The sequence below is a fragment of the Doryrhamphus excisus genome, linkage group LG1, assembly GCF_037039965.1.
Source record: "Doryrhamphus excisus strain RoL-2023G ecotype Guam linkage group LG1, RoL_Dexc_Guam_v1.1, whole genome shotgun sequence".
Taxonomy (NCBI): domain Eukaryota; kingdom Metazoa; phylum Chordata; class Actinopteri; order Syngnathiformes; family Syngnathidae; genus Doryrhamphus; species Doryrhamphus excisus.
Window position 1 is genome coordinate 9,041,341 of NC_136357.1, and position 25,878 is coordinate 9,067,218.

The 25,878-nt window shown below is 41.7% G+C and overlaps 1 protein-coding gene across 13 annotated transcripts in view; it reads right to left on the reverse strand.

Moving 5' to 3' along the window:
- The window catches only part of frmd4a (FERM domain containing 4A), an 84,145-nt gene that overhangs the window by 6,332 nt on the left and 51,935 nt on the right, over positions 1-25,878 (reverse strand). For 8 of the 13 annotated variants that reach the window (XM_078789594.1, XM_078789595.1, XM_078789564.1 and 5 more), the window contains 13 exons: positions 17,543-17,608; positions 13,177-13,271; positions 12,312-12,404; positions 9,536-9,620; positions 8,239-8,295; positions 7,763-7,785; positions 6,572-6,655; positions 6,434-6,499; positions 6,289-6,346; positions 6,011-6,097; positions 1,987-2,063; positions 1,065-1,206; positions 807-948 (listed from right to left, as the gene is read on the reverse strand). In XM_078789594.1, the coding sequence (XP_078645720.1) occupies positions 807-948; positions 1,065-1,206; positions 1,987-2,063; positions 6,011-6,097; positions 6,289-6,346; positions 6,434-6,499; positions 6,572-6,655; positions 7,763-7,785; positions 8,239-8,295; positions 9,536-9,620; positions 12,312-12,404; positions 13,177-13,271; positions 17,543-17,608 (1,075 nt within the window). Of the gene's footprint in view, positions 1-806; positions 949-1,064; positions 1,207-1,986; positions 2,064-6,010; positions 6,098-6,288; positions 6,347-6,433; positions 6,500-6,571; positions 6,656-7,762; positions 7,786-8,238; positions 8,296-9,535; positions 9,621-12,311; positions 12,405-13,176; positions 13,272-17,542; positions 17,609-19,242; positions 19,589-25,878 lie in introns of those variants that run through there. The other 5 variants (XM_058074696.2, XM_058074711.2, XM_058074702.2 and 2 more) reach the window with 2 other exon arrangements.

Here is a 25,878-nt window from a genome sequence, read left to right on the forward strand (position 1 = left end):
TCAGCAGCTTAGACTGGCCATGCAACCAGTGTTGATATCTCCACTTGGAGTCTTAAAATGTCTCATTAGACTTTTACACGGTGCCATCAAATGAGTCTGTCTCACTACCTTGGGGGTATTAATGGTGGTTAAACTGAAATAGTTAACTAAAAAGAACAAAAGTCTCAGTGAAGCAATGCAACTACTATTTATCAATCACTTTGTAACTGCAGAATTACAATTTCCATTGCATTTCAGTATGTTTGGAAATCCCAGAAAATACACTCAAAATGTGTATTCTACTTAAAATGATGTGGCGTCTTTGAAGGCAACCCCTCATTGCTCATTGTATGTACCATTGTATGTATGGTAAGAAATTAAATACATAATAGTAACCATTATTACTTTCAACCAACTGGTTAAAGAGGTTGTACAGTCCTCTCCAATCATCCTGTCACTCACATAACTTGTATAGCATACATCAACATTGTTTTAAAATGCCATTCAAAATCTGCCTTTTGACCTCCTGAACTTTTCATTCCCACAAACCCTAAATTTAGAGGCCGGGGACTCGGGAGGATGCTACATGGAGGGCGAGGAAGAGCTGGTAGTTACACATACAGAAAGGCACAGGATGTGATGTGGATATAGTGTCTGTGAGAACATTCGGCATGCGCAATTGACGGCGTCAACAGCTGTTTTTGTCCATCCAGTTGTCAACCAACGCCCTACACCAATACCGCCACACAAAAATGCACTCACATATCAGTCTCTCTTTCTTCCCGTCTCTTGCTTTTTAACACCCCAGATAATATTTGTATACTGACCTGAGGAGAGTAGACTGCCACTGCTCCCGCTTATTATCTTGCCTTTGCTGCCCATGTTGGCCAATTTGGAGGTTTTCAGCGTTCCGGTTTCAGTGAGGTCGATGGCGATCTCACTCAGACTGCGTGCTGCATGGATCTTTGACTGGACACACACGCAGAAGCGAGAGGACGTCATTAAGAGCTTGCATCTCAACCATCACTTCTAATGGTGTGTGTGGTCTACTATACACATACGAGGGGGAGGGTTTGATGACTGACCTTGCTCTGCTTGCGGTCCAGATAGAACTGGTGCTGGCTTATGGCCATGGCCCATATGGACTTGATGAGGGCTGGACAGGCGTACCAAGTGTGTACAGCGATGCCACTATGACCAAACGTCCTCCGTGTTACAGACGCCCTACAGTAGAAGCGGACACAAGGCCTCTTTATACACACTGAATGCAACAAAAGACATGGCAAACGCATTTCCAACAGTAGAAACACTCCCAGTTCTCCAACTATTAGAGCACCACTTTACCGGCAATAAAGTGGAGAGGAAAGGCACGTATTGGAGGCTGGTGCTTATTTCTGCACAGCCACACACGATGATGCCTTGTTTGCTCATCCTTATTTAAACACACATTCATGACCAGCTCACACTAATGACAGCTCCTTTCAAAGAAAACACCGCTGCTCGCTGTTTCACCCTGTTTGACTGCTTTTCCTGCCCGGTTACACTCCACATATGGACACAGGTTAAATAAATACAGTTGAAGTCACTTTTACTGCAAAACAGCCCCATCATACAAATGTGAGCCCATTTGGGGGCCAAAATCGAGAGTTTTTTACATGTGTGTTTGTGTGCATTATTAATTCCTTCTGGGGTCTCAAAGGTTCATTTAGACAAAAGAACATGACAGATTCATGTCATCACACATCTAATTATCTGATTGTGGGATGGCATGTTGCTGTGTCAAAGTGCACAAAGTTGCAACAACCGCATTTACTGTTATGGCTTTCATTTAACAATGTAGCAGAATTCCTATATAAAAGAGTACCAAAAGGCGGAATTGCACTGTTATATAATAAGAAACATTAAAGGCTAGAGGAAATGAGAAACATGATCCCTGTCCAAAAAATCCAACAGCATGTTCAATCAGTTAAATTGCATTAAATTGACAGGTTTGAGTCATAAATTTACCTCCTAGGGTCATGAACTTCCACAGAGAACTTCTTCTCTCTGAAGTAGAGGTTTTCCAGTTGACGCCATTGGAACACCTGAGGTTTGAAGAACAAAAATACAGCTCGTCAAAAAAAAAAAAACACCCCGCACGATATATCCACAGAGCTTTGAGACAAATCCTTTTCTTTGCAAGTTCGAGCAGATGAGAAGCATTAAAAGGAATAAGCTCACAAAGTGGAAGGGAACGATGCTGCAGCACCATTAAGGAGCGGATAGTCCTGCCCACGGGAGATCCGTCCGCTTTATTACAAAGATGTATTCTTCAGCATATGCGTTAAGGCCTTGTAGAGCATGTTGACTTCCAAAGCATCTGTAGGCCCGTCAGAGTGAAAGTGTGTAAAGTTTCCTCTTCTCCAGTAACTTCACTGGAAGGAGGGGGGGCCTTTAAGTCTGACCCCTCCTCCATCCCTTAGGGACTGTGCTTCCTGCCCTGTGGTTGGGAATACTGCGTGTGTCTGTGTGTGTGTGTGTGTGTGTGTGTGTGTGTGTGTGTGTGTGTGCAAAGCGAGTCCAGGGGAGGAGTGATGAAGCTTTCTGTGCCCCCCTACCCCTCCTACAATTGAAGTACCCTTGCTTTGTTTGATCAGAGCTCAGCACACACATAAACACACACCATCTGAGTCTGTTTCTCGTTAGAGGGAGAGAGAGAGAGAGAAACAGACAGAGAGAGAGAAGCCAAGCTGTACTGGTACATTGCTGCTGACACTTCCCAAACAAGTAATGCACAAAAGTCAGGCTAAAAAAAGATGTAAACAATGTTCAAGATCCAGTGTTGCCAGGATATGGCAGCAAAAGAAGGCAAATGGAGGAAAAAGTCACAGTCCAGGAATTTTAACAGCCTGGGAAAACAATGGACGGACAGACAGAGAGGAAATGGGAAAATGAGTAAGGGTACATTGTGATAAGGATGACATAAACACAGCCTGACGTACTGTATGTGTGCTGTGCATGAGTGTGGATGCCTCGGAGAAGGAACATGTGCTCTCTTATCAAATCTTGCTGTGGCGTGCACTCTCAATGGAGTGTGAAGTCTTCTAATGTAGCATGGTGCTAAATATAGCAGGTGGGGCAGATAGTGTGTGTGTTGGCTGCATATAGTTAGATATGGAGATAAGAGACATTTATAATTGTGTTCAGGCACGAGATGTTTGCAGTTCATGCTGACAGATGTGTTCTTAACAAGTCGGCCAAAGCCAGTCTTTGAAGGCTGAGAGTTGAGCACATGTATGCTATAAATCCTGTAACCTCTAAACACTGAAATGCAATCATAACGGCACAAACATGCACATGCAGAGGCTGCAACCACTAATTATGCTCCTAACCTGAACCCAGACCCACGTGTGTGACATACGCATAGTATTGTTTGAGCTGAAAAGGTCAGATCTGATAGAGTATAAAGGCCTTTCTTTAGTATAGTGGGCTCTCCCGAGATTACCAGAAGAATAGTTTTTAAATAGCCTGGGCTGCAGCATGGCTGCAGGATTGTTCACTTCTAGAAATGGACCTGAGAATTGAAAGACAATGTTATGTCCATGTGGGTGGGGAGGTTCTGGTGTGTAAACCACATCCACCCGTTGTCAAGGCAAAGCCTATACACTCTTCCTGTTGTTTGTATGGGACGGTACCATTTTGGAGGGATGACATATCTGGAAAAAAATAATAGGAACCGGCTGTTATGTGTCTTTCTACTCAAGCGAGTGGGTGGGTACTCGTTCTGCAGAAAAATGTAATTAAGTCAGCCACTCGAAAGACATGTCTATCTTAATTATGAATAAGGATATCCTGTATTGTGAGCTTCAGGTGCTGTGTGTATTATGTGTGGTTGTGGTAAGCTGAGGCAGTAAAGTTTAAACATCCCCAAATAACAACAGGATCTTAACCATAAAAAGAAAAGTAATGAAACCCACCATGAGCCAATTTTGCAGCACAACTACAGTCACCTAGTAAACATATTAATGATAATTTAAAACAGACTTCATTTTAACTGTGGGAAAAGACAGTAAATTGGGCCCAAAATAGCTCGTAAGTATTCTGTATTTGCCGAACTGAATCAGCAAATAAGTGATGTCAGGGTGAGTTAGTGGTTACTGGTGTTGGATTGACTGGCCAATATAGAAACTGCTCTTTGTCTATTTTAGTACATTTTATTGGGGAAAAGACTTCACACACCCACAGCTTCTTTTCTCTGACTAATTCCAAAGTTTGGTCAATGGAATTTAGTCAGTCTGGGGTTACACTGTATGAGTCAAGGTCTTTAGACTACAATGAAACATCCATGTTGACAAGACTATTTCTTTAACATTTCCTTGCTGTTGAATAAAAAGCATATTTCTTTTTAAGAGTTTTTAAAATAATTATTAAAATAATACATTGAATTGTTACAATAAATGCGAAGTTAACTTCTTTTTACACTTTACTAAAATCGGTACTTGGCTGTACAGTGAATTAAGTTGTTATGATGGTGACAGTTTGACCCCCTAATCTGAGTAATTAGATTAACATAATTTCCTATGGGAAAATTTGTTTCACTGAAAGACCCCGATATATGTGAGAAAAAGGGGGTAGAGTGGAGGTCAGCGCTGATGCTTAACAGACCAGCGCCTCGTACTGGGAGTTGCTATGGTAACTGTAATGCTTGACAAGTCACCAGGGTACAAATGTTTTATACTGCTTCTGCTCTCCCTTGCTGGTTAAAAGCCCATCTCCTTCCTGTTTCCTGTTGACATTTTCTTGGAAAAAGCTTCAAACTGTTCATTCTGTAAAGCTATAACGAGTGATATGGTGAAAGTCAATTTTGATTTGAACCTACAATGAACTTTTTAAAAACAATTTTAACTTCCTAAAACTACAACTTCAACCTTACTTAGTTCATAAAGTAATAATGACTTGCCTAGATGACAAGAGTCTCAGACTAAGAGGCAAACAGGAAAGTGGCAGTAGACAGGATGTACAGTATTCATCAGGATGGCAAGTCCATTGCTCAGTCCAGTTCCTGTGAGAGTGTTTGGATGTTTATGGGCCTCAGAGTGAGCTGGTGGCTGTTCATTATGTTAAACCTATTAACACTCTGTCAGAGGAGGCAGAATGCCAGCAATCAAAGCCCCATAAACCACGAGGAGCCAAAGGTGAGGCAGGAAAGCGTACAGGATGCTAAACATCTCCAGACACTAGAATTTGTCAAGCATGGTCATGTGTTCTCTCAGGGATTAAAACTGAATAGTGGCTATTTAGTCACAGGAAGGCCAAGAGATTACCAACAAAGCAACATATTTGAAATGAGGAAGGGGGTAAAACACAATAAAATCACTCTTCTAACAGGGGCCTCTGGGCTTGAGAGGCTTGCTAGACAAAGACATATGCAAAATAACAGTTCTCTGCATCTACAATGTCTGCATGGATTGGCATCACAGTAAAAGCAAGATTTCAGTGGTTACTGTAAATATGAAATTGTACATATTTTTGCTACTGGAAGAGTAAAAGGAATCTTCTTGTTTAGAGGGTTTTGGCAGGTTTTGGTTTTGCCACTCTATTGGTTCTTTTTAAACAATGATGATTCTGTCGCATTGTTTTGTTTTATGAAAATATTCATGACATATGCTGATTTATTTGCCTATTCAAGTGTTTGTGGCTTGAATTGTCTTCTTTTTCTTTAAAATTAGCAACACAGCACACAGAGCTACACAAATGTAACCACGCTGTCCCATTGACTTGGGTCTGGTTTTAAAAGAGTGATACACTCTGTGACTCGGTGCAGGGTGTGTCGTCTACTTGAACAAACAAACACTCAATAGATGCCCACATTTTCCACAAAAAGAGATGCAGACGCACAAAAAAAGGTCTACTTGGAGTAAACACTTCACCCCTATTAGACGAACATAATAAACACCCCCAGCCACAGGAGTTTTCAGCATAAAAAACATTTTTCTCACCAGCTACATTTTATAGCCGATAAGGACATTTGTGGCTCTGAGGGTCATCTTACCTTCCTGGGCTTAACTTTGTCCTGATGGTCATACTGAAAGATGCCTTTATAGCTCAGGCCCAGCCACCAGGGGATTCCCTGTTTATCCTAAAACAAAACAAAACATCACTTATGAGCATGGGGATGGTTTGACATCATCAGAAGTAACGGCAGCAAAAAGCCTTGGGCACCATTATGACTCCCAAAGTCCCAAACTGCCTACTTGCAAGTCCAGAATGAAAAACAACATATGTGGTGAAAAGCAGGGGGGAAAATAAGGCAGAGTAGTAAAACTGTACCTTTACAGCATAGTAATGTACTCCATATGTGGGCAGGGACTCCACAATGCTCATGTAGCTGTGAGGAGGAGACAGACAACACGTGTGAGACTTTTACAGAACGTAGTAATCGTGGTAAAAGTGGTGGAGACACGCTAGTACTCACTTTACAATGGCTTGCCCTCTGGACTGCCCGTTGAGCTTCTTGTAGTGTTCGATGACCCGCTCCTCACTGTGAGAGAAGAAAAGATATGATAAAAAGATGACAAGAGAGGTCAATGAGGATATATGGTTAGTCGCTCACCAGTAGGCCAGGGATGGGTGCTCCTTGAGGGCCTGGGTGGGCAGAGCAGGCAGCTTTTTCAGGTCAGACCTGGTTGCATCATTACTAGGAAAGAAAAACCACAAGGCCAGCTAAGAACTCTGTCGAGTACATCACTGTTAGGTTCAGAAGATGGTTCAAAGAGCAGTAACAGTGAATATTTGTAAGCACTACATTAAATCAAGTAACTGTTAGACAGTTGGAGACAGGCAAGAATCAACAGGAAGACAAAGAAAAATCTTAAAGCTTATTACAGAAAGATTAAAAAGCAAAAGGAGCAGACATGGAAGAGAAAAAACAAAAACACAAAGAGTAAAGGAGGCAGGGAGCCAAAGAGATTTGGTCTGAGACGGCGTTTTCAGATCGCTGTTGGCAAGCGGTCATGGAAGCTTGCTCATATCCAGGAGCCTATCTGCCAAGCCCCAGAGGATTGGGGAAAGCCCTGGGAGCGCCAGGCATTAAAGAGCTCCCAGCAAATGTCTACACGGCTGTTCTTTACCATGTGAATGTAACTGCCTCACAGAGGTGGCACAGGATTATTTTATTTATATAATTTTAATCTCGGCTCATATTCTATATGCTTCATATAGTACAATTGTACTTGTATTAAAAGCTGACAACCAGCAGAGTAGAGTTACTAGGAAAAGTTGCATATAGCATTGAGGAGGAGGGGTCTATAGGGTGCATGTGGGTGGAGGGGTAAGGAAAAAGTAGGGAGGAGGGTGAAAGGAATGTCACTAGAGTTTGTCACATTCCGAGCCGAGTGTGTAGGATATTTGGTTTGAGAAAACGAGGTCAGAGGTAGAGGCTGCTGCAGTCGGTCATACTTCACGGAAAGCCACATGTGGGGCATCACTAGTAAACAAAAAGTCCCCCCCTTCTCGATTGACTGTGTAGGAATGACCTACATTGTCCAAGGCCCAGTCCACATGGGAAACGGCTGTTTTTTTATGGATTGAAAATTGCATATGCACGTGATTAATTAATTTCTCTTATCTAACCTATATGACCAGCAGGACTCTTTAAGATGAACATGTTAAACAAGCTATAATGGCGTAGGAATGACTATCACCGTTTGTGGAGGGTGAGCTGAGTCTAACTTTTTATTGATTGAAAGCCATCACAGTGAATCAATGACCGAATCGACAAGACGGCCAAAGGAAGTTATCTTACCTGGTGAAATCCCCTTTAGCCTCCTGTGGAACAAAGCAGATATATGAATAGGTGAGCACAAAGCATCCATGATAAAACGCAGCAGTGACTGCAAACATGAGAAACTCCCTGCTGCAATCACAGAGAAACACCGAATGATCATCCTTGAAACCTTAAAGAAGAAGATAAACACCTTTGCACCTGTGTGCACACACAAGCCACTCACATATGCCATAAAGTGTCTGTGAACTAAAAGCGTCACCCAGCTGCTTCTGCTGCTGGGTTACATTAGAAGAAGCTGAGGGAAGCCAAGAATTTAGATGGGAGCCAACAGACAGTTGAGGCTTTTAAGGACTTAAACTTGGATGCATCTTTACACGATCACTGACAGACGGATGAGTGCATTACATAATAAGAGTTTGATCCCTGTCAATTAGAATCAAACACTGGTGGCTACTTCCTTGGATCAAGTGTGTGTGGGGAGGTTAAAAGCTTACTTGGAGAATATAGGAAGCCAGTTCAAAGACAACTTCGCTGTCCACTTCAATGAGCTCCTACAATAGAAAAGAGAAACATGAGTAGGAGAAACATGGAGGACCAGGTGAAGGAAATAACACCAGTGTTGTTTTCATCAGTGGTGACAATAACGGAATTATTTTGTTGAGACACGTTTTTTTTCATGATGAAAACAAGGCACTAACGAGCTAAACGTAGCTTTTTGATGACTAAAATGTGAGTTGTGTGTGAGATTCATTGACAAGATTGGGCGTGGACCGTAGAGATGTTCTCTGATGTTCATAGCTTGACCCAAGATTGGTTGGTTGCTTTTTCATCTGCAGACAAATGCTCCTCTGTTAAGTTCTTCTCTGCCTTCTCAGATTTCATGACCTCCTCATGTGGATGGAGCTAGGAGATTAGGGCACGGGTTGGGGGAGGGACGGGATTTTGTGGTAACGGGGAGACACGGACGATCTGGAAATGTATTATTCATAACTTATTTCTGATTGCATATTTGTTTTTTTTTCCAGGATGACTTAACTTTAAATCGGTAAATTGGGCAAGCAATAAGTGTTTCTTTCCCCGGAGGTTTACATTATTGAATGTATATAAAGGTGGAGGGGTGGTTGAGAAGTGAATAGTGGGTCAAGTATGCCAGGAATGTTCTCCTGACAATCTACCTCTTAATTGGTTTGGTGAGATCAGACAGCCGAGATGAAACACGAGACAATGAGTAACACCCACTGTGTCCTTCCTTCAAACACTGCAGAACTTAGAGGAGTATTTTCTGTACATCATAAATTAACATGTATGTGTTGTAGGATCTGTTGATTGGCATTTATCACTGTTCTTCTCATTTGGAATATGATCAATATATTCGCTATGAGTGAGTATTAAAACACAGTTTCATTCATGCTAGAAAATAAATCTCAATACATAGGGAATTGAGACATCATTTTGGGTCATGTATGCCCCCTTCTGGATGCAACAAAAACCTTCTCGTCACTCAGTCCTTCCAATAAGCAGCATCTGTTGTGCCACATAGAGCAGATGGCCATAAGTGGTAAAAATCAGTCGTTACTTGCTCAACTAAATATGGTTGGTAACAGCTGATTCATATTCGCTGCTATTTTTGTTTTGATTTCTATTGCTAAAGTCAGCCTAATAGAATGTATCAGGACTTCACAAATCTAATCTCGTCAATTACCCAGAGGGGAAACTACTCATTTGGAATGAAAACAGTACACTATTTGTCAGTTGAACTGTGTATCCACAACAGTCATCGTGGTGGTTTACCTTGTAGATGATGGACTTGGCATTGAGAAAAAACAGCTCGATAGTGGCATTGTCCTTCAAGTATGATATACTCTCTATGTAGAACCTGAAAATGAAGAAAAAAAAGTTTGTTGAAAATGCATCATTATGTACAGAGATGGTGCATGTTTTGATTTACCCTGGAAAATCATCATACAGTAAAATGGTTCAATACACCTCCATTCATGATAAATTCTATTAGTATTAGTACCCAATTTACCAAATCTTTTATTGACACAAACAGAGACATACATTTAACAGTACTGTATGGTTATTATTGTGTGCCATTTATAAGTTATACTTTGTCGGTCTCATGTAGCCAAATATAAGATAAAGGACATATTACAATCTAAGCATCATAATCGTCATAAGACACTGTTTTTTTTTTTATATTTCAAACATTGAAAGTGTGATGGTCAAAATGACCAGAAGGGGGTGCAATATCCTTCCGTATTTGTGAGCCTGTGTCTTTCATTCACCTCCATAAAACATACCCTCTCTCACTGTATTTCCTTGTAAACACACACGCAGACGCACACACACACACACACACACACACACACTCTGAATGTGCATGTGATGCACTTTGTCACGCATTGCCTCAACATCTTGTAGTGATTCCACCCGCGCATACACACACGCTGGAGAGCACAGCACAGTAACCCACTTCTGGCCGAGCAGTGTTCAGGGAAGTAACATAATAATGTATTCTAAATTTAGCTCATGAATGCATGCATGCACAGCCAGCGGGATGCTACGGTGGCACAAAAAATGGGGGGAATTGCTCTTTTGCTGCTTTTGCCCCCCAAGCTTTGGAGCGCCCTTGCACCCGCGCTACTGTCTATCACGGAGCTATCAGTTTTTAAAATCTCATTTAAAAACCCTCAGTTGATACGTGATACGAGTATAGGGCTTTTAGATGTCATTATGTACTGTACGTCTATTTTTGTTTTAGCCGTTCTTGTTATATCTTATTCAATCTTACTCTTCTTATTTCTTCTTATTTCTTATTTCTTATTTCTTATTCTTATTTCTTCCTACTTGCAAATAAAGTTTGAATTGATTTGTATGTCATTGTTCTTGCCTCTCAGATTAACATCTATGTTAAAGGATGGTAAGTAAACAGTGGAATAATATTATCCCAGACACATTCCTTTATACAAATAAACACATATCTTTCTGACTTCATATAGTACTACTGCTTGTGCTATAGCAGTCTGTCGGCAATGATTGTAGGGGTTCAAAAGGGAATCAATGAAAAAGGGCTCCTATCGCTTTACCAATTAAGCTGCAAGAGAAAGCCCAATCAATATTTAGTATAAACATTTAATTAAAGCTACACTCTTGATGGGCCACGGGCACAGGTCAACCTGACATTTATTATGCATAACACACATATATGTTATGCTTGTGAAAACAATATGCTTGGACTGGTAATGCATTCAGGGTTGACATTTGGGTTGATTGTTCTTCTGTCAGTCTTGCATCTGTGTGTGTGATTGAACGGAGATGAGTCTGTGATAGGACTGAGCCATGGCAGAGAATAGGGGAATGAAACCTTTAACTGGAGTCACAGTTCAGGAGGCACACCCCCAACATCCCAACAGCTAACACTGGCATATATTAGGGTTCTAGAATTACAAATATGTCAACTAAATAACCATATATTTTTCATCTTTGCACTCTAAAAGGGGATGCATACAATATAACATCTTTTGGAGATTTTCAAGAACCAGTGAGAACAATTAAGACACATCCCAACAGCTTACGGCAGTGGTAGGTAACCTATGGGATGGGAGCCAGATGTGGCTTGTGTGTTTCATGGCTCGATTAGCCAAAAAGGTTCCCTGGGGTTACGATTAGTAAGCACTATAACTTCTACCTGACTACCTGCTGAGTGAATATGAAGCTATTATTTACAAGTTATTGGCATGACAACAAGTAACAGTAAATAAGAGAGCAGCAACTACATATTAAAAGAAAAATTTCTTTGTTGCAGACACAATGGTTTTAACCAATAATACAAACAACTCCTCAGTGAGATGAGAACATGTTTCTGCCGAACAATTGTCACATTGTGTCATTAGATTGGTCCTGTTGTAAATGTCAACCTGGAAATTATTTCTTGTCCACATTGTTTAGTCATGTGTATCACGTTGCTATGCGCTTTGCTAGCCAATGGCGACCTTTCAGGAGGGGGAGTGGGCAATGACATTATCCGGATGTGCTGGGAACAAAGAACTTCAGTTGGTCAATAACAAAGCCCCTGCTTTCTACTCCAGGCTATCTGAGGTTGCATGTTTGTGTGTGTGGAGGCGTCACATACAAACTGTGCATATTTTTCATACAAGACGTGTAGTAGGACTACCATTTCCGTTCCATAGCCACTATTATTTCTGCTCACATGTTGCAGAGCTGAAAATGCTTTCAACAATAAGCCAGAGAGGTAGTGCCTTAACATAAAAATGGCCATTCTTTGGTAGGAGAGCAGGAAATGGTAAAGCTTCCCTATGGGGAAACACGCAGCGCATACACAAGGTCAATGAGGCTCGTGATTGGCCTTGAGGCCCCACGGTGGGAGTTAAACACTAGGGTCAAAGCAATTTTATTGGGGCTCATAATAGCTGACCCTGTTAATGTGCTCCTTGCACCAAAGGGATTGTGCATATGCACATTCACCTGCACATTCACATCACACTGTATTTCTTTCCCAAGCACAATCCTCCATTAGTAAGTGATAAAGTGGATAAAGACTCACCTGACACAGAAGTAGAGGACAATGGGCCCAGATTTCTTGGGGAATTCATGTTCTAATACTCTGCGGTCCAGCTGCAGCCAACTAAAATGGCCCCTAAGAAGTGAAGAAACAAAAATACAGTAATTAGCACCCTTATTGAGATACACAAATGAAAAATTCGGACTTCCTTTGCTTCTTTCCTTGACCAGGAGAACCAAAAAATGAGCATAATAATTCCCCTTTAAAATTTTAAATGTAAACAAAAGTCCTAGTTTTCGCAAATATTATTCATCAATCTGATTAAATTTGCATTATTATTGAACAGGTGTGCCAGGCTTACCATAATTAAAGGCCACTCCAAAATGTGCAGTTTTACTGTATTAGACATTCCTGCAGTCAGCATGCGTATTGCAAAACACTTGCAAAACCCTTTATGGAAATAATGCATTTATTCAAATAGAGGCTTATAGCAATAAGCACCTCCCCCTTTGTATCCTAAATAGCTTCATAAAAAACCCATTCCCAGCTATATGAGGAAATAAAGAAAATGTAATTCTTCTGAATTTCAGGAACTCTTGTCAGTGGAAACCTTGCGGCTGGCAGAGACCTGTGATGTCTGCTTGTACCCTGGAACAAAATTGTCATTGCTGTGACATCGAACTTTAGCAAAAGAAAATCAAATGTTTTTCAGGTTGATGGCTCCACTGCCACAGGCGTATGATGGAAGAACTACTGACTTCGTATCCCCGTCTTCTTATGTTTACAGAACTGCCATTAAGACGCTCAAAAAATGCTGCTAAAACAGAAACAACAAATCTTGCAGAGAATGATGAAACATTATGTATTACACTTGACTTCTGAGTGAAAATCTTTTAATAAAACTTACGTTTCGTCTGTGTATGCGATTCCAAAGTATTCCTTCTCCTTAAGATTGAAGTGTGAGGCCACAAGGTCCAGGAGGTCCTTAGCCATCAACTTTGGCTGCAGACAAATACATTCAATATCATGAGTGTTCTGTAAATTAAATTCAGCAAATTCACTGCAACATACACTGCTGTATTTTAGATTTGAGCAGTTATTGATCCACTGCAGTGACAAAGCATTCTTACAAAGATCAGGGAAAAGCACAAAAAAATAAGTACGAAGAAGAGGTTAATGACAGGAAGTGAGATGGAAATGGATGGAGGTTGTGGATGCTGCTGACAGTGCTGTGGCCATGTCCTTCCTTTCCCTCCCACTCTCCTTTCAGTCTCTGACCCACACCTCTACTGCAGAGTCATGCCTCTGGGCCAGAATGCTTTACTGCAGAGGAGAAGAGGGCTGCAGCCAGCATGAGCTTCTGATTGCCAACTCTAGTTCACGCTGTGGGATCACGTCCAGGTGAAAGTGATGTATAGAACAGGAGACATTGTGACAACCACCCCCCACTTCACTCATCACATCACTAACAGCATCCAGAGTATCTTAAATCAGAGCCAGGCAGGAGGACTGCAGCCTCATGGTGCTGGGATGTGACATCTTGAGTAACAGCACGCCCCACCCTGAGGTTAACCCATGGGTGTGCCTTGCCCCTGCCTACGTACTCTTTCCTCACTCACTCACACACACACACACACACACACACACACACACACACACACACACACACACACACACACACACACACACACACACACACACACACACGCCTATACCGATCATGAAAGCAGCCCACTCACAGCTTACAGGTACATCTACTAACAAAAAATGTCACACACATCCATAAAAACTATTAGCTTGCACTAAGGGATGCATCTTCTTAACAATCTTCCCCTGAGGTCTGGTACTATCTACTCACAGCACACTTACAACCCCAGTGACAGACGCTACTGGGAGCTATTTAAAGAAAAGGCAGTGATGTCATTCCCAGCACACACACACACACACACACATATCCACTGACCTAGATCACATATAAGGCGCCTACAGTGATTTTTCTTCCTACACAAAAAAGCTCAGGAGAGCAGAGAAACACACCAGAGAGAGAAATGTATACATTGTTATGTTAATAAATTTAAGTGAATAAAATGTGAATGTTAGTGTGACTAGTAGTCACTTTGTGCTAGACTGGGAAACAACATAGTCAGTAGAGCTCCTTCTGGCACATTATGAGCTCCCCCCAAGAGGAAAAGTGGCATAACCAATGGATGGAAATGTCGGGTCCGGAACCATGCTTTCTTTTAAGCATTAGTGGTAATTAATGTTTTGGGTCCATCTGAGACATACAGCGTGGTCTCTTATTTCCACATAGCCGTCAACAACTGGGGCGATAATAGCAATTATTCTGTAACCATGCAACCGCAGCAGAACCAACAGTGAGCAAGGAACGGGGATGGAATGATAAAGGCTTGTGTAATGGGGATGAAAGCAACAAAAGCAATCCATGGGTGTGGGGGGTGATTTCAGCGTGTCACTTTAGCAATGGTGTAGCCTGTGCTCAAGTAATGTGCAATGTGATGTAAACAAAGCTGGCGGTGTGGCAGGTTAATGTTAGACTGGCTGTCCTGGCTGCAATTGACAGACATTTAGTTTGAGATACCACAACAAAGATCTTTTACGATATTAACTTTGAGTTATTATGTCTTATAATTAATTGTCAGGTCTACTTTATTAAGTAATACCAATACAAAGGTGACTTATTCAATGTCAACAATGTGAGAGTGACTGCTGAATTTTAATTTTATATAGTTTTATATCGTCATCATGATACATCCCAAAAATATTGTGATATATGCTAAGGTTCATATCGCCCAATCCTAGTTTGCAGCTAAAGTTAGTAGCAGGGAAGTCCCAATAGAAATGTTCACTCCCTGTCCTCTTCCGATATTACAGCCATGAATATCAGCCAATACCGATAACCAATATCGGTCCGATATCATACATTTTTATTACTTGTGTAATAGCGTCAGAAAAAACTTGAACAAGTCGTATTACTCAAACAGAGAATAACAGACAGTGACGGGAATTATCAGAATAACTGACCCATTTACTTCCTGATGCATCCGGTATATAATTTCATAGACAATAGGCATAATGTAGCAAGGCTTGACAAAGCGTTTAAATGCAACATCTCACCACCAACAGGAGCTGGCTCTGTTCTGTGACCTGAGACCTTTTCTGTGACAATATCAATGTCAAGTTATTAGCACTTTAGAAAGGTACAATTGTAAGTGCCTGGAAGATAGAGGTCTATGTAACATGAGGACTAATAAATCAAGACATTATTAATGATTTTTTTAAAATCCCTTCATTTACAAGGTCAAAACGCTGCCATTCTATCCAGACATGCGTCAAAATTTAAAGTGATCCACAATTTCATCTTCAGTCAGGTTAAAAAACCCTAAAAGCAAGCAGCAAGCAGACGATGAGGAAGAAAATGCCCCTTGACAGAGGAGCCACCACAATATTACTCAACATGGCCTCAACGCTCCATTTGCTGCCCATTAGCCTACACCATTTTAGCCTCAGGGAGTGATAGCCATATGAACAACATATAGTTTTACTAGGGTGGTATATCAGTTCATCGGCTTCTAGGTTTACAACTTGACCAATAGGTGCATTGGCCTCCTGGCACATAGCCGCCGTCCAATGAGGCGCTGCTCTACAAACAAACCGCAGAGGACTTCCTCTCAAAAGGTAAGAGGAAAGTGGTAAAAGAAAACAACTGATATGGGATTAAACACTTGGTCAATGTTACAAATCCATGACCAAAATAAGGTCAAGGTTTCAGAGGTAAGATGGAAACCTCAACTGGAGAAGGAGGGCACCAAAATGCTGTTATGCAGTTCAGACTTCCCTAATGAACCTTTCCACAGCTGTGTTCCCACCTTTTTCCCTGTTGCTGGTCTGTATTCATGACAGAGAATAAGAATGGTTATCCTATGGATGAATGCATGGATGGAGATGATAGAGAACTGGTACATTTATGTTTGGACAGGCACTGGGATTTTGGGGAAGGTAGCAAAAGTGGAATGAATAGCTGAGTGGGTAAAGAAGCTAAACTGTGAAGCATGAAGTGGAAAGTCAAGAGCGAGAGAGATGTAGAAAGGGATGGATAGATGAAGACGAGGGGATCAGTTCTGGGACTGTAATCGAATCAAAAAGTCAGCAGACCTATCCTTGGCTTGAAGACTGAATTTCCCCCTTTCCTTTTCTGTTCTCGTGTCTGTCTATTCCTGAGCCCTTATCTCAATTTGTTCTCTTTGGCTAAACCTCCTGACTTTCTCAGTCAATCTCTCCACTTTACCCTTGCTCATCTCTTACACCAGTGCAATTATATTCTTTTGTCTTCTTTGCTTTTTGGTGCAGTCGGGTAATGAGGCAACCCAAGGGGCATTATGAGAGGGTAGCAAAAATAGAGGGGGCTTCACATGAAATTAAATTGCACGGGTGTCTGGGAGTTAAAACAAGGTGAACCAAGGTGAGGTTATGAGTTATCTATTTTAGACTTATGTGTTATGTTGTAGCTTCAAAAACACAAATCCCGTTTTGTTTTGGTGTGGCTGGAGTTTACATCTTTGTCGAAGCAAGATGATTACATCAACTCCAGTGTGTCAAGTGCTGCGCAGAGGCACTTTCCCCTGCCCCGGAGACATTACTATATGAGGTACGCCGCCCTGAAAAGTGCTCCTATGGGGACGGTTCCCACGCAATAAGGTGTGGACCACCCTAAAACAGCCAGCGGGTTCCCGTGGTTTAAAACCACCTCGAGAAAGGGATGGTTTGTGCGTGGTAGTGCCGCTTGCTCTTTTTCTGGCCATGGCTGCAGAATGGATTGCTTGGCTTGAGAGATTGGAGTGCATATTTTGCCCATTGTGAATTATTATTATTAAATTGGAGCTTAACAGTGTTTTTTGACAAAGTGACATTTCTAACTACTGGCCTGGAATGTACACTACATTAGTTTCATGTTGGTCTTTATGTTGATCATTACGTTCATGCATTTCAATCACCAAAAACACAAACAACGTTTCTTTAGTAGGGTAGTGAAATAAATGTGGCTGCTGTTCGGATGTTTCCCCTCAGATATAACAGCGCGGCAGTAGTCGTCAGTCTGTTTAATGTCTTTGCGGTCAGGCGAGCGTGAGAAAAAGTGCAAAGTCACCTACTGCTGACATATTTCGTCTACTCAGCAGCAACCGGCGCCCTCCGGGACACCAGCATTACTCCTCCCTCGCCCTGAGCTAAGATGAGAGGAAGGACAAGTGACTTACCTGCACAAGGAGCTCCAACTTCCTGTCATCCAGGAGATGGACTTGACATCGCCTACCCTCTGTCATCTGCACAAAAGAAGAAAGTACATTTATGAATATTTGTTGCCATTTAATCTATTGCCAGAACATTGCATCCATCTATCAATTCCGTACCGCTTTTACTCACTAAGGTCAGAGGTATGCTGGAGCCTATCCTAGATGTAAGAACATTGCACATCATCGTCCTGCATTCCCTCTTTGAGGCAGGGAAACCACAGTCCATCGCAGCAATACACTCACCACAATGAGCACAACTGATTGTGACTGATTGTTGCTGCACTGTTTGAACAGTTGATGTGATGCTTGTTGAAAAGATCTGCCAATTTCATAAACAAAGAAGCAGGTGCAAGAACCAAACAGTGCAACTGTGGGAAACAATCCACATGAAGATAAAGCCCAGACAAGTGTTTCCAAATGGCGGTACAACTTGAACTGAAAAAGTTTAAAATATGTGTCTACCATCCTTGAACCGATCTGTAGAGAAAAGCTAGGTGGGTCTCAGTTAGCCAACTAAACACTGGAAATACATGGTTGGAGATGACTACAATATATCCCACTAGTCATCCTTCAGTTGTTTATGATCCTGAGGACCTTGAGGAACACTAACCAACCTGCCCTCACATCTGTGGCATGGACGGGGAAAGATGCTGGTGGGGGTGCGTGGAAGACAGTTCCAAAACATAGCAGCGATAAGGGTTTGTAACTTTTAAACCACAGGATTCACGTTGACTACCCCTGGCAGTAGTGCATTGGGCAGGGCGTGTCCATATTGAGGGGTGGTGGTGGCGGCCAACATACAGCATTCCAGCACCAGCTTGCATTGATGTGAGAGTTCAGCAGTCACAATGGTGTGCCTCCAACACTCATCCAGGTGTGAATGTGTGCTTTTGCGTGTGTACATGGCTACTATACACTTTAAAGGCTTCAGCTGACCCACCCACTCACCGCTCTACAGTGGTTTGAGGGTTTGGATTGGGTGCACCTGTGCACACACAGCGAACAACACACACTTTATTTTCTAACGTTGACTTTTGTTTTCATTTACCACTTGCCTATCCACCTTGGGACTTGTATTCAGTGTTTATACTATATACAATCATTTTAATTAGTGTCATCAATAATGAGCAGCACATTGGAGTATGATTATACAATAACACAGATGTCATGCCAAGCAACAGTCATGGCTCCAGATGAGAAACACAAACACACACACAAAATGAGTAAACATATCTCACAATGAGCTTTAAACTGCTGACGGTGTCACAAATAAAAATACACCCTGAATGGGGATAGTGTACATGCAACAAATCACCGCCTTCGAGGCTTTTTAGGCTGAGACAAATACTAAACTTAACTTTGTGGGATTGGACGAGCACTACTGAGCTTTTGAAGCCAATGACAATAAAGTCCATAAATATAGTCAAGAAAAGGCAACGTGGGATGGTTAGGAAGTAGCTGAATCACAGCAACTCCACAGCACACATTCTCCTCATCATGCTGCTCATAACACATAGAAGCACATAAAATTTCATCGTGGTGTGATTAATCAGCATTTATTCCAGATTATTCTAACATGGCTAACCACACTCCAAAGAGAACACATACTGACATCTGACAGTGATGCTCAGCCAGTATTCAAATTATTTGTTGGATGTTGTTACCTTAAACGCCTCACAGAAATCGCCTCCAAGGGTTTGCAGAAAAATAAAAACACCCGAACTATTAATCCCAGAAAGCAAAGACGCAGGGTCGTGCAGCAGGCATTGAACAGTCAAATAGTAGCCAATTTCCTGGCTGGCCTGAGGGAGGAGGCACGTCAGCATCCATGTTGGTGGTGACCAACAGTTCAACACAGCTCACGGGCTAGCTTCCGAATGTTGCAACGGGAATGAGCCCGCTAACTAGTGGCGTTTTCGGAGGCGAGCTTCCCTCTCATCCCTACGTCTCTGAAGGCTGGCTGAGGAGACCTTCTCACCGGGCGATCAAGTCCCGCTTCCCCCCGCCCCCTCATTCCCCTTCCTCCTCCTTCCAGCCACCAGCGTAAACTGTGAGAACTGAGCTGCGGGCCGTACCAATTGTAAGCAACAGCAGGGGGGGTACCACGCAGGGGAGAAACTGCTTCATACTCAGACGTCTGTTGAATATTTAACCGATCATTCGGATTTTACTTTAGTGTTGGAAAACTACAATAATGGCGTAAAATACTTGGTCCGGCGTAAAACAAGTGTTTTGTATCTGCTATGTGAATCACAACTCCCCTCTCACTCTCCGTCTTGACATCCGCGTATGTGCACCGAACAGTCTACAGTCAAAACATGTGATGGCATTCATTCACATCACAGTGTTCAGGCTACTTTCCACACTTTGTATCAATTCCAGATAATTTGTCTCCTCGTTTTCATGCATCTACGCATGTACACAAGGGAGGAAAACGAGGGTTCCAATTGGATTGCTATCCCCATAAATATCCTTGCTCAGGTTGGTCTTGCCTGAATGATTTCCGGCCTTTAGTGAGAGGCAGCGGCGCTCGTGTTCTGGAAGCCCAAATTGGAAGCTTGTGTTCACCTGACACTGGTGGCAGCAGCAGCTGTGGAAACCACAAGTTGTTAACCTTACAGAATCAGTACAGTTTTTGGTACCAAAAATAGACAAATGGAGAGGCTGTACTGTACGTGTAGGCAGAGCTTTCTTTGTCTACTACTTTTTAAGTATGGGAACCACCTGCCTTACTATATTCGGGACAATTTTGACTACTACTAATGTAGTCTTAGCTTTAAAAGGTCCCTAATTATGAAAATGTGACTTTTTAAGCATGTTATATGACACAATATTTCAGTAAAATGTGTCCCCTACATGTCTTAAAACAAGGCCTGGACCTCTTCCAATGATATGTCAGTCATCTACAGATGTGGGAGCTGTAAATGTGTTCCTGTTGCTCCCATAGCTGTGCTAGTGTTGCTAACGTTTGTGTTGTCCCCCACTGATGCATTGTTGTAGGTAATATATGGCATCCATTATGCTGGACGAGTACAGAGTTACAGTGTAAATCAGTGGTTCTCAATTATTTTCTGTCCCCCATGATTTCAAACACAGTGAAAACCTCATATTTATTTATCTGTAGAAACCATGAGTGCTCGCAAGCATGAATAAAGACACTAACTAGCTACCTTTATGAGTAATACCGAAAAGTACATCATCCCGTCTACAAGGTGGCAGGAAGAGAGTTCACTCACTTGGCGTATTTGTTCCATAGAACATGAATGGAGTGAGTTCTTTTGTCAGTCTCTTTGTCTCAATGGGTGGCGGCGGGGCTGCTAGCATGCACATAGAGTGCGGAAGAGTTTAACTTAGTAGAAATTAAATGGGTAGATTGTAATATATACTGTATTGTCATATATTTTTTCATTGTGCTTTTCTTAAAACTAATATATGGCATGCATTGTGTTATTGTTGGCATTTAACCAATTCTTTCTCCACTTACTTTGCCTGCCACTCACAAAGGTTCTCTAAATAAGCAGGTCTGAGTCTGTATATTAGTAGACATCTGGGTCTGGATTGTCCTCCGTTTATGCTCTATGCTCTATTAATTAGGTTTCATAAAAAACATTTGTTGCAGTTACACAACACTCAAATTCTGCGGAATTCTAGAAGGTCACATGAGTAATAACAAGGAGGTGTATCCTTTTCCCCCACGTTCTTACCGGATTTTTATGTTTCTGGATATTTTTGGCCTCTCCCAGACACCGGAAACTGGCCTGTCCAACTTAAACATCTCCAGATGACTCTTTTTCTGGCTTTCATACAAACACCCGTTCCTCATGTTTTTTTCTTCCCCTCGGTCAAATACATATCTGCCTTCATTGGTTGCTTCCTCAGCATTGCAAGAGAAGGAAAAGCAAAAGGGGATAGAACACAGATGGAGGGGAAATGGCGTAAGATTGACAAAGATGGATTGGATGAAAGCAACGTTTATATTTAGTTTGGAATATGAGAAGCTGAAATGGTGGATTTCCTTTTTTTTCCAAATTGGTAGTAATGATGAAGCTCAACAAATTAATAATATAGTATAATAACATAATATAATAGTATATAAATTAATATTAACAATAATAAATTATGACAGCAAAAATGAATCAAATAGACCTTTGTGACTATCCATTTAGGTGGTAGCTCTAAAGAAATGAGACGGCAAGAAAGGAATATGACAAAATGTCAATGTTCATGTATCACACTGTGCTCACACCCATCAACTTTCTTTTAGTAACCTCCAAAGGGTGTTTGCCAAAAAGCACAATGTGGGGAAACACTTCACTAGGTGTGACTAATCTGGGCCTTGTTATGGAGCCAGTGTGCTGAGGTGTGGTCCTAATGATGTGCTGATGGCGTGTATTTCTATTAAAGAAGGCGGGTCAAGAGTCAGGTTTTAGGGTTGTGCAAAGAGTTAGGGGGATGGCGTGTCCTCCAAAAAATAACCTACATTGGGTGCAATTTGATATAAACAGGCCTGAATGCTAATTGAAGCAAGATGGAGAATTTCTTTGACACACACGCATGCACTTCAGTCTGTTTTCATGTCTGTGTCACCCTTTCACTGCTACCGCCATATTTATGGTGATTACACTCAAAAGCTCTTAAACTTGTCACTTAGAGAGCAATCACGGTCTTACTCAGGCAATGTCTCATCTTCACGCTCACACTAGCTCTGTACGGTACAGCTCCGGCTCCCGCCGACGTACGGACAAACGGAAGGAATCCATTTGGGGCCTAACTTTTCAGACGCTGTAGACTCCAGAGCACTCTCATATCATATCATCATCATATATGTTTCATTGTACTCGCTTGCAATGACAATAAAGCTTATTATTTATTGTTATAATTATCCATGTCCTGATGGGTAAATAACAGGGCCAATACCCATCCTCTCCTCCAGGGCTTCAAGCACCATAGTGAAACTAAGCAGGGAGGGTCATGGAAAGGCAGACAGGAATGTCTTGAGAAAGAACTGACCAAGAGAGACGTGTTGTGTTTGTTCAAGTGTGTATATATGTGTGTGTTTTTGTGTGTGTCTGTGAGCTCCACCCTCGCGCCCGTGTCTGACTTTGAGGCCAAAATGTGGTTCCAGTTAGGGCTTTTTTTTTAGAAAAAAAAAACAGCAACACACTGTGGAACTTCAAACAAATGGGAGATATTTCTGGAGCGAATTCTTCTTTGTTCTGGTTTTACTCGAACGCTCCATTCCCAGACAAGGCACGTTTTCTCAAAATGACAACTTTGCCTATAATTCTATGAACTGCAACCACTAGTTAAGCTCATCGATGAAGCATTGTGACTTCTGGTTGTGATACTAAACACATTTAAATAGTTTGTGGTGTTCCTGCAATATATTCTGTTTAAATCCACAAACCTATCAAGTGGCTTTACATCTTGAAGTTCAATTTGCATCTGTCATATCCACCCAAATCCACCCCAAAATACCCTGCCTATCCACCAATGTCAGCATACTCCCGCGACACTAGCGAGGACAAACGGTATAGAAAATAAATGCTTCGTAAATGCACTAAAAATAAAACATATATTATATATAAAACTGGCACATCAGATCTGGGCTCCAGTCCCTCTAGTCACCACGAACAATACATTGTAAGTGGTATAGAAAGTAGATTATAGGTACTATACTGTACATTGGATTTGGCCTTGTTTCCCTTGCACTTCGTAGTGGTGCAGAAAAACATCTCCCATAAGGCCAACTTCCTATAAATATTGCCCTTTCTGATGCCAAGAATAGGATGAACAAACTGGGTCACATACTACAGATACAGTGTGGGTACTGGAACTTGCCATGTACTGTACCTCGGCAATGAAATCAACAAAGAAATATGGTATTCCCTCTTGACTAATCTACAGAATACAGTGACATAATTGTACCGTACAGTTGTTGGTACACTGACTGAAGGGTACTGGTTTTGTACAAATCAGTTGTTGTGGTACTCTCTATATCTGATCATATCATACTGAACTGAATATTCATGGTATACATCTAGCATAGGCTAAGTGGTATGGATGATGGAGGCCATGACTAGGACATTCCTCGGATGAAAAGGCAACCAATAGTAACACGAGACAAACACGGTAGGTATGATGTCATGACTTTTATCAATGAAACCGAGTCTGATGTCTGGTTGATCTGCATGGATACATGTTGGCAGTGAGTGTGTGAGAGCCTCATTCACAAGGGAAGGATCTTTTACTGCTTACACCTTCCCTCTTCATTTATATTTTACACCATGAGAAATCACTGTAGACCCCAGTGAGCCACTGTTCACTGACACTGCTTGAAAGGCATGCAGGAAGACCATACAGTATTTGTTTCTGCATCCGTTATCGCTCAATGTGCATTTTGGGTGGAAGCCTGCACACTCACTCAATCATACTGACTGAGAAATCTTGATCTTGCCTTTGTTTTTATTAAGTGTTGTTTTGCAAATTCAAGGGCACTGTGCAGCATAGGGACATCTAACTTCAGTGGCCTCTCTGCACTGCCCTGCAGTGGGCTGGAATACCAAACACTCTAATCATTAAGTATGCTGAATATTAAGCAGGCCTTTCAGGAGTCACATGTGTGCATGTCACAGCTCCTGGCCTTTCTAACATCTACACTGAGACAGAACAGAAGAGGTGTTGAGACAGGAGAGGTGTTTGGATTAAAAAGGCATCCATATCTTTAACATTTTTTATTTTTGCAAACACTTGTGTGTGCAAGGGTAATGTTTGCGTATTCGTCCTTCAGGGTCTTCACAGAAAAAACATTCTAATTAGGAAGACAGGTACAGAAGAAGAGTATCCAACACCAGCCTGAAAACCGGCATACTGGCCCATGCCTTGTAAGTTTTTCCTTTTTGTGAAAAGGCTCACATTTCAAGCAGAAGCATGACTGTATCCCTTTGTAGATTTCTCAAAGGTCAGATGAGTCCAAGTTTTTATAATTTTATGTTTAATTTTAACAGCAGTTAACTACTTTTGACATCTGTGTAATAACTAAGAAAGGAGCATGCTCTACATTAGTGACATTACATCTAATCTAAAGACTCAAACCTACAATCTGCATTCAATTGGGAATCCGCCCTCCCACACTTTGGCTCATTCTGTGTCAGCACACTTGATTCCTTTGAGCCTGCGTAATGAAAAATGATCCGACTCATCTATAGGGAGATCCCTTTGGCAAGGATGTGTGGTCAGAGCCATGTTCTACTCCAAAGGGAACCCTGTCATTGTAAATGTATTGAATGTCCGCCATTTGGCCTTTACATCTCAAGCAGCAGCCAGGATCTGAGGTGGAAAGCGTTTGCTCAATAAATAAAAACACCTGATCAATCACATTACATATGACTGTGGTCATTTTTTACCCTGCTGCTAACAGTCTGAATTATTTGTGAAGAACATGTCTGTGTGCAATAGGATTATCTCTTCTGCATTAATACTATAGTATGTGTATAGTATAGTGAAGGATGTGGGCCACTTTGATACATTTTGTGCATTACAGATGGTAAAACTGATCCAGTGTAGGTCAATATATGCTTAAGTATCGAAACAAAACATCAATATTTTAGCATTGTGTTATAAAGTAATGTCTTCTTCTTTCTCTTTGGGCTTTTCCCTTCAGGGGTCGCCACAGCAAATCAAGCTCCTCCATCCAACCCTGTCTTCTGTGTCTGTCTCTCTCACACCAGCTACCCTCATGTCCTCCTTCACTACATCCATAAACCTCCTCTTTGGTCTTCCTCTACGCCTCCTACCTGGCAGCATCATTCTACCAATATATTCACTATCTCGCCTTTGGACATGTCCGAACCATCTCGGTCTGGCCTCTCTGACTTGATCTCCAAGGCCTCTAACATGTAATGTCCCTCTGATGTACTCGTTCCTGATCCTATCCATCCTGGTCACTCCCAATGAGAACCTCGGCACCCTCATCTCTGCTGTGTTATAAAGTAACGTAATACGTAATAATGTGTCTAATTAACAACAAATTCATTTTACTTTTAGAATAGGCAGAGGTGCAAATGGCTCCCCTGTGGCATTTTGCACACCCCTGCAGTAAAGAAATTTGGCATTTACAAAAACACTATTGTTTTGGCTGCTTTATTTGGCCACACAAAATATTCTGTGAGTATGTATACTGTGAGTATACATCTGTGAGTATGACACTTCTACATCAACTAGAACCACAATAATAAACATATTGTTAAATGATCACACTGTGATCCTCATCGTCAGGTTTCTAGATCTTCTATATTTAA